The sequence below is a fragment of the Carlito syrichta genome, unplaced genomic scaffold (assembly GCF_000164805.1).
Source record: "Carlito syrichta isolate Samal-C Ts95f unplaced genomic scaffold, Tarsius_syrichta-2.0.1 Scaffold311868, whole genome shotgun sequence".
NCBI lineage: Eukaryota > Metazoa > Chordata > Mammalia > Primates > Tarsiidae > Carlito > Carlito syrichta.
The window spans coordinates 89,618-98,649 of record NW_007255964.1 but is presented as its reverse complement, the minus strand read 5'-3'; the positions used below and the strand labels follow the sequence as shown (position 1 = coordinate 98,649).

The 9,032-nt window shown below is 53.2% G+C and overlaps 2 protein-coding genes across 2 annotated transcripts in view; both read left to right on the top strand.

The window, feature by feature from the left end:
• The window catches only part of FCGRT (Fc fragment of IgG receptor and transporter), a 30,884-nt gene extending 24,027 nt beyond the window's left edge, over positions 1 to 6,857 (top strand). Inside the window, exons 5-7 of the mRNA XM_008069223.2 lie at positions 4,764 to 5,033; positions 5,695 to 5,811; positions 6,388 to 6,857. Of these exons, the coding sequence (XP_008067414.2) occupies positions 4,764 to 5,033; positions 5,695 to 5,811; positions 6,388 to 6,497 (497 nt within the window). The 3' untranslated portion in view covers positions 6,498 to 6,857. The remainder of the gene's footprint in view (positions 1 to 4,763; positions 5,034 to 5,694; positions 5,812 to 6,387) is intronic.
• A 421-nt stretch (positions 6,858 to 7,278) lies between these two features.
• Positions 7,279 to 9,032, top strand: part of RCN3 (reticulocalbin 3) — an 18,781-nt gene continuing 17,027 nt past the window's right edge. Inside the window, 3 exon segments of the mRNA XM_008069222.2 lie at positions 7,279 to 7,336; positions 7,732 to 7,912; positions 7,915 to 7,978. Coding sequence (XP_008067413.1) covers positions 7,738 to 7,912; positions 7,915 to 7,978 — 239 coding nt within the window. The 5' untranslated portion in view covers positions 7,279 to 7,336; positions 7,732 to 7,737.

Sequence of the window (9,032 nt, the reverse complement as noted above, 5' to 3'; positions counted from 1 at the left end):
CTCACCAAGTTGCCCAGGTGGGTCTCAAACCCGCGGGCTCAGGCAGTCCACTCACCTCGGCCTCCCAAAGCACGGGATTACAGGCTGAGCCACTGAGCCCGGCCTATTTTTATTTTTTTTTAGTTGGAGTCTCTCTCTTGTCACCCAGGCTGGAGTACAGTAGCATGCTCATGGCCACCCCAGCCACCTGCTGGGCTCTGGCGATCCTTCCGCCTCAACCTTCCAAGTAGCTGGAGCTACAGACATACGCCACCATGCCTAGCTAGTATATTTTTACTTTTTAGACAGGGGGCTTTCATTATGTTGCCCAGGCTGGAGTGCAGTGGCTATTTACAGGTGTGATCATAACTCACTCCTGGGCTGAAAGGATTCTCCCACCTCAGCCTCCTGAGTAGCTGGGACCACAGGTGCATGCCTCCACATCCGGCTAACCGATTTTTTTGTAGACACAAGGTCTTGTTATGTTTCCCAGAATGGACTCAAACTCCTGCCTCAGACTCCCAAAGTGGTGGGACTACAGGTGTGAGCCACTGTGCCTAGCCTCCATTGGGATTTTGACGTGACTCAATGGTATCTATAGATCAACATGAGGGAACTTGGCATCTTAACAGTATTAAGTCTGGCTGGGTACAGTGGCTCATGCCTGTAATCCCAGCACTTTGGGCAACTCAGGCAGGACAATTGCTTCAGCCCACAGGTTTTAGACTAGCCTGGACAACTTGGCAACTTAGACAATTTTTGATGGGTCTGTAAATGGTATTTATTTTCCAATTTTTTTGTGCCTGGTTTATACAAATACTATTGATTTTTAAGCCGGGATCGGTGGCTCAGCCTGTAATCCCACGCCTTTGGGAGGCTGAGGTGAGTGGATTGCCTGAGCCCGCGGGTTCGAGACCCTCCTGGGCAGCGAGACCTCATCTCTACAATAAATCAAAAAATCAGCCGGGCGTGGTAGCGCATGCCTGTAATTCTGGCTACTCAGAATGCTGAGGCGGAAGGATTGCCGGAGCCCAGCAGGTCGAGGCTGCGGTGGCTGGGAGCGGCCACTGCACTCCAGTCTGGGCAACAGAGTAAGACTCCAACTCAAAAAACCCAAAAAACCCCCAAAAAACAAAACAAATACTATTGATTTTTATATATTTCCCTCATATCTAGAAACTTTGCCAAATTCACTTATTTCTGATGAGATTGGGTACATTCAGGGTGGTATGATTGTGGGCTTAATTCACTTATTTCTAGTAAATTTCTTTGTTTTTTAGTTTTTTGTTTTAAGAGACAGAGTCTTGCTATGTTGCCCAGGCTGATCTCAAACTCCTGGGCTCAAGCAGTCATCCCTCTCGGCCTCCCAATGTGCTAGGATCAGTCATGAGCCACCATACCCAGCATATTTCTAATACATTTCTGTAAATTATTTTGGAGTACATAACTTTTTTTTTTTTTGAGTCAGTCTCACTCTGTCGCCCAGACTGGAGTGCAGTGGCCGCTCCTGGCCACTGTAGCCTCGACCTGCTGGGCTCCGGCGATCCTTCCGCCTCAGCCTTCCGAGTAGCCGGAATTACAGGCATGCACTACCACACCCGGCTGATTTTTGATTTATTGTAGAGATGAGGTCTCGCCAAGTTGCCCAGGCAGGTCTTGAACTTGCGGGCTCATGCAATCCTCACCTCAGCCTCCCAAAGCGCGGGATTACAGGCTGAGCCACCGAGCCCGGCTGCACATAACCTTTGACATGTGACATGTTCTATTTGTTTTCTTTTCCACTTTTAATACCTTTTTCTATCCTATTGCACTGGCTAGGATTCCCCAGTACAATGTTGAATAGAAGTGGTGATAATGGGCATTTTGTATTTTCAAACTCATGGGGAAAACGTTTAACTTTACCATTAGCCGGGCTCAGTGGCTCAGCCTGTAATTCCGCGCCTTTGGGAGGCTGAGGTGAGGATTGCATGAGCCCGCAAGTTCAAGACCTGCCTGGGCAACTTGGCGAGACCTCATCTCTACAATAAATCAAAAAATCAGCCAGGCGTGGTAGCGCACACCTGTAATTCCGGCTACTTGGAAGGCTGAGGCGGAAGGATCGCTGGAGCCCAGCAGGTCGAGGCTGTGGTGGCCGGGAGTGGTCACTGCACTCCAGTCTGGGCAACTGAGTGAGACTCCAACTCAAAAAAAAAAAAAACAAAATCAAGAAAAAACATTTTACCATTAAGTCTGGTGTTAGCTAAAGATTTTTTGTTGCCCATTGTCAAATTAAGGAAGTTCCCTTCAATTCCTAGTTGGGTAAGAGGTGTTTGTTTTCTTCTTGAATAGTGTTAAATTTCATCAAATGACCATTTACTTTTTTGCTTTTGTGTTAATGTGGTGAATTATATTGAATGTTTTTTTTGTTTGTTTGTTTGTTTTTTTGAGTTAGAGTCTCATTCTAATGCCCAGACTGGAGTGCAGTGGCCGCTCCCAGCCACTGCAGCCTCGACCTGCTGGGCTCCAGCAATCCTCCTGCCTCAGCCTTCCAAGTAGCTGGAACTACAGGCGCGCGCTACCATGCCTGGCTAATGAATGTTTTTTTTCAGTGTTCACCCAACCTTGTATTTCTGGAATACATATCACTTGATCATGATGTATTATTTTTTATATGAATTACTGGATTCTATCTGCTAATATTATGTTTAAGGATTGAGTCTGTTTTTTTTGTTGTTGTTTGTTTTTTATTTTTGAGCAGGAGTCTCACTCTGTCTCCCAGCTGGAGTGCAGTGGCAAGCTCATGGTCACTGCCACCTCAACCTACTGGGCTCAGGTGATACTTCTGCCTCAGCCTTTCAGGCATCTGGAACTACAGGCGTGCACTACCACGCCTGGCTAGTTTTTTTATTTATTGTAGAGACGAGGTCTCACAAGTTGCCCAAGCTGGTCTTGAACCCCTGGGCTCAGGCAATCCTCTCACCTCCACCCCCCAAAATACTGGAATTGCAGGTGTGAGCTACCATACCCAGCTCTGAGTCTATTTTTATAAGAGACATTGGCTTTTATTTATTTATGTTTAAAGCAGGATTTATTGAGAAGACAGAAAAGCTCCAACAGCGGAAGGGGACCCAAGGGGGTTGCCAACATTGGCTTTTAATTCCCTGTGTTATCATATCCTTGTGAAGTTTGTTATTAAAATTTTTGCTGGAGTGCAGTGGCAAACTTATGGCTACCACAGCCTCAACCTGCTGGGCTCAGGCGATCCTTCCACCTCAGCCTTCCAAGTAGCTGGAACTACAGGCACATACCACCATGCCCAGCTACTTTTTTGGTTTATTGTGAGTATGAGATCTCGCCAAGTTGCTTGGCCTGGCCTCAAACCTCTGGACTCAGGCAATTATCTTGCCTCTGCATCCCAAAGTGCTAGGCTTATAGGTATGAGCCACCATGCCCAGCTGGTTATTAAAATTATCTGTCCCTGGCCTAGTGTGGTTGGCTTAGGCCAATAATCCCAGCACTCTGGGAAGTGGAGGCAGGTGGATTGCTTGAAGCCAGGAGACTGAGGCAGGAGGATTACTTGAAGCAACATAGCAAAATCCCCTTTTCTACAAAAAAGAAAACAATTAGCCAGGCATGATTATGCATGCTATGGTCCTCTCTACTTGGGAAGCTGAGGTGTTGAGCCCAGTTGGAGGCTTCAGTGAGCCATGATTGCACAACTATACTCCAGCCTGGGTCCAGAAACCCAGACCTTGTTTCTAAAAAACAAAAAAGAAGAAGAAGATTTATACTGGCCTCATGAAAATATCTTGGGAGAGCATTTCCTCTTTTTCTATTCTCTGAGTTTTTGTAACAGTAGAATTATTTCTTCTATAGTTGTTTGGTTTTTTTTTGTTGTTGTTGTTGTTTTGCTTGTTTGTTTGTTTAGTTGGAGTCTCACTCTGTCGCCCAGACTGGAGTGCAGTGGCCACTCCCGGCCACCGCAGCCTCGCCTGCTGGGCTCCAGCGATCCTTCTGCCTCAGCCTTCCGAATAGCCGGAATTACAGGCATGCGCTACCACGCCCGGCTGATTTTTTGATTTATTGTAGAGATGAGGTCTCGCTGCCTAGGCGGGTCTCGAACCCGCGGGCTCAGGCAATCCACTCACCTCAGCCTCCCAAAGGCGCGGGATTGCAGGCTGAGCCACTGAGCCCGGCATCTTTTTTTTTTTTTTTTTTTTTTTTTTTGAATCGAAGTCTCTCTGTCATCCAGGCTGGAGTGCAGTGGCACGCTCACAGCCACTGCAGCCTCAACCTGCTGGACTCAGGCAATCCTTCCACCTCAGCCTTCTAAGTAGCTAGAACTACAGGCGCATGCTACAACATCCAGCTAGTTTTCTGATTTATTGTAGAGACAAGGTCTTGCCAAGTTACCCAGGCTGGTCTCGAACCCCTGGACTCAGGCAATCTTCTCTCCTTGGCCTCCCAAATTGCTGGGATGACAGGCTTGAGCCACCGCGCCCAGCTTAGAAGTGGAGTCTTGGGCAAATCTCAGGTCCCCTCCCACTGTGGGAGCTTTTCTGTCCTCTTAAATCCCACTTTCTCACATACATGAAAAAGTGGAGTCTTGAGGGGGATCCCCTCAGGGTGGATAGATTGGTCTCTGTCACCTGGGAAGGTCCTCCCCGTCCCTCCCCCTTCACTGCTGTATTCTCCGGGCTTAGTACAGTGCAGGGAACGGGGAATGGAGGCCTTTTTCTCTCCTGCCCGACCCTGCCTCTGAGGTCCCTGTCCTTGGGGCTGAGGCCTGTCTGCCTGTTCTGCAGAGCCACCCTCCATACGCCTGAAGGCCCGCCCTGGCGACCCCGGCTTTTCGGTGCTCACCTGTAGTGCCTTCTCCTTCTACCCTCCGGAGGTGCAACTTCGATTCCTCCGGGATGGGCTGGCAGCTGGCACCGGAGAGGGCGACTGTGGCCCCAATGGCGACGGCTCCTTCCACGCCTGGTCGTCACTGGTCATCAAAAGCGGCGACGAGCACCACTACCGTTGCCATGTGCAGCACGCAGGGTTGACGCAGCCCCTCAATGTGGAGCTGGGTGAGGTCCCTATTTGTGACTGCCTCTGTCCCACTGCTGCACCAGTCCTTCCTGAGCCTGACCTTCCTCCCCACTGCTGCCAGTCCTTCTGCATCTGACTGCCATGTGTCCTGCTGCTGACTACCAGCTCCCCCAAAGCCCGATGGCCTGTCCTCCCCAAGTCTGACTGCCTTCCATCCCGCTGCTCGTGGCCTCAGTGAGTCTGACCAACTGTTAACCACCATGGCCAGTCCTCCTCGAGTCTGGCTGTCTTCCGTCCTGCTGCTGCTGGTCTTCGCAGAGGCTATTTATTGTCTGCTATGCCAAGCCTCACCAAGACTGACCATCGACTGCCTTGCTGCTGCCAGTTCTCCATGAGTCTGACCTTCTGCTGCTCTGTGCCTGCCCCTCCTTTCCAAGTTGGAACACCACCCGCCTTGCTGCTATGGTCCGCTGCCAGGGACTGAGAGCTCTCTTGCTCCGGCTGGTTCTTACATCCAACCTGGGGGCATTTGGCCCAGACTGCAGCGCCGCTTGTCTGGCTTTCCCTGCTCACCCCCAGCCCCAGACACCTGGTACTGGGATCTCTGAGGTTGGGAGGGACTAGGAGCCCCTGCTCCGCCGTCCGGGCTGGAAGGGGTGGAGGGTCCGTTTAACGTCTCATAGCGTTCTCTGGCTGCAGAGTTGCCAGCCAAGTCCTCAGCGCCCGTGGTTGGAATCATCATCAGCCTCTTGATGCTCACGGCAGCCGCTGTAGGAGGAGTTCTGCTGTGGAGGAGAATGAAGAACGGGCTGCCAGGTGTGGGGCAGGAAGGGGAGGAGCCTCAGACGGGGACAGAGACCCCAAGGAGAGGGGGACACGGAGAGGGAGAACGGGGACTCAGAGTAGGGAAACAGGCCCAGAGAGAAGGGGACAGAGACCCACAGAGAGGGGGACACAGATCTGGGAGATCAGAGACTCAGCATAGGGAGACAGATCCAGAGACAAGGGAAGAGAGACCCAGAGAGACGGGACAGAGTATCAGAGGGGAGCAGAGACCCAGAGAGAAGGGGACAGAGACCCAGGGAGAAGGGGACAACAACCCAGAGGGAGACAGAGACCCAGAGGAAGGGATAGAGACTCAGAGAGGGGGAGAGAGAGACCCAGAGAGGACAGAGGACAGAGACCCTGCGAGAGGAGGAAAGAGTTCCAGAGAGAGGGATAGATACCCTGAGAGAAAAGGACAGAGACCCAGAGAGGATAAGACGGAGACTGACAGAGCGCATGACACACACACACACACACACACACACACGAGAGAGAGAGAGAGAAATGGGAGGAGGAACAGAGACCCAAAGTGAGGTTCTGATGACCTCCCCCTTTCTCTCTCCTCAGCCCCTTGGCTGTCTTTGCGTGGGGATGACATTGGGGCCCTCCTGCCCGGTCCTGGTCTGCCCCAGGATGCTGACTCTCAGGATATAAATGCATCCTCAGCAACTGCCTGACCCATCCTGGCTGCTAATAGCTAATGCAGTCTGGTCTCTCTCAAGCTGTGAGACCTCCTGGAATACTGGCATCTCTGAGCCTTCAGAAGGAGTCCTGGGCCCAGCTGATCTGCCTCAGTTTCCCCTCCGAATGTTTATGGTTCTTTTCCACCTCTGCAATATAACGAGTTGGGCCTGAATCATCGTGTTCTCATCATTTTACGTTTTCAGGCAGGGGAAGTATGGGAATGGGTGGGCGGCATGAATAGTCCTGGGCTTCACATCCCTTCTGGGGCTGACACGTGCCCATGTGGAATCCGCCGGTTTTATATACCAAGTCATGTATTTTTCATAATAAATTTCGAAATTGTTTACTGGATACCTACACCGTGCCAGGCGTTTTGAGGAGTTCTTGGCTGGTGTCTGACTTGAATCCTTCTTAGTGGAGCAGATTGAGATGAGAATCGCTCCCTCTTGGAGGACAGGGGATGGCCCCTCCGTTCGCCCGATTCTTAAACCATCCTGACAAAAGCAAAGGGAGGAAAATACATCTCCCATGAGGCTTTGGGGCTAGAGCGACTGGAGGTAGGCGGCAGGGCGCCCCGATGCCTGCCGGGAGTTGTAGTTCCCCGACAGCGTCGCCCACCCGGGCCTCCCGGCCCGCCGCGCTTGCCTTTGTGGACGTGGCGAGGGGCGGCTCTCGTCGGCCCCGCCCCGTGGGGCGCTCGCGCGCGCTCATTGGTCGGGGGGCGGGGCTCCGCGCTGCCAGAGGCGGGGCCTGACTGGAGGGCGGCCAAATTGGACATCTTCGGGAGAACGCGGAGTGGAGCGCGGAGAGCGAAGCGAAGCTGGACAGCGGGGTAAAGTGAGTGGGTGGGGGGCCGCCCTGGGAGGGCGGCTCGGGTCGAGGTCAGGGTCCAGGCCGAGGGCGACGCCGGGGAGCTTGCCTGACCCCTCACTGGCCACCACCGTGCCCTGCACTTCGCACGGGACGTGCGCCACGTCTCCCTCTGCTCCCTCGCGCATCCGGGACCCCCCTCGGACTCCCTCGGATGATTGGGTCCCCGCAGCTGGTTTAACCTCCGAGCACCCCGCCCTCCTTTTCCCCCTCGCTGGCCCTGCCCGAGCCTAAAAGTTTGCAGCCGGCGTCCATCTCTCGGTCCGGTCCTAGGCAACCGCCCACCCCGCCATCCTCCTGTCCCGGTTCTGCCCTCATCCCTCCGGCCCCCGACCCCTGGCCTCTGTCACTCCCCAGGGGCCCATGATGTGGCGACCCTCACTTCTGCTGCTTCTGTTGCTACTGAGACACGGGGCCCAGGGGAAGCCGTCCCCGGACGCCGGCCCTCACGGCCAGGGGAGGGTGCACCAGCAGGCCCCCCTGAGCGAGGCCCCTCACGATGACGCGCACGGGAACTTCCAGTACGACCACGAGGCTTTCCTGGGAGGGAAGTGGCCAAGGAATTCGACCAGCTCAGCCCAGAGGAAAGCCAGGCCCGGCTCGGGTAGGAGCGAGCCGGGGGCGGGGCGTGTTCCGAGGGGTGGGGGGAGACAGACTTGGGAGCATCGAGGAGGGGACAGAGTCCGGGGCTGGGAAAGAGAGATGGCCTGGAGTGGACTTCAGTTCTCAGCAAGAACCCGGTCTGCAGTTCTACCTTCCTCCTTGGGAAAATTGAGGGAAAATTGAGGACCTTTCAGGGTAGCAAAATCTGGGTTCAGATTCTGCCCCCTCGGTCACCCTTTTTTTTTTTTTTTTTTTTTTTCTTTTTAAGTTGGAGTCTCACTCTGTCGCCCAGACTGGAGTACAGTGGCACCCTCACAACTACTGCAGCCTCCACCTGCTGGGCTCAGGTGATCCTTCCACCTCAGTTTTCCAAGTAGCTGGAACCACAGGTGCATGCCACCGCATCCAGCTAATGTTTTGGTTTATTGTAGAGGTGAGGTCTCGCCAGGTTGTCCAGTCTGGTCTCAAACACCTGGACTCAGGCAATCCTCTTGCCTCCAACTCCCAAAGTGCTGGGATGACAGGAATGAGCCACTGCACCCGGCCTTGGTCACTCTTTATTCCCGTATCCTCTCTAAGCCTCAGTTCCCTGCTCTGTAAATGGGCAAGGACTGATGTGAAAATGAGATTTGACATGTGGAGAGCCCAGCTAGCTGGAAGACATCTGAGTCCCGAGTTCTGGGTGAGCCGGGTTGAATAGCTTCTTGCTATGAACTGGAGGGGGCCTGCCCTCCTGTAGGGGAGACAGGGCCAGACTGGATCTAAGGGCAGGGAGGCGACGGAAGCAGCCCCCTCTATCTGTGCATGGTACTGATGCTCATTCAGCCCAGTAATGTTTATTGAGCACCCACTGTTTGCCAGGCACTGCTCTAGGGCTGCATCACAGCAGTGAGCAAATCAGACAAAAAATTCCTGTCCTTGTGAACCAACTGAGCAAGGCCCTTCCTTGATGACTCCCACTGCAGTGGGGGAAACAACTATCCATCAATAAATGTAAAGTGAGCCGGGCTCGGTGGCTCAGCCTGTAATCCCGTGCCTTTGGGAGGCTGAGGTGA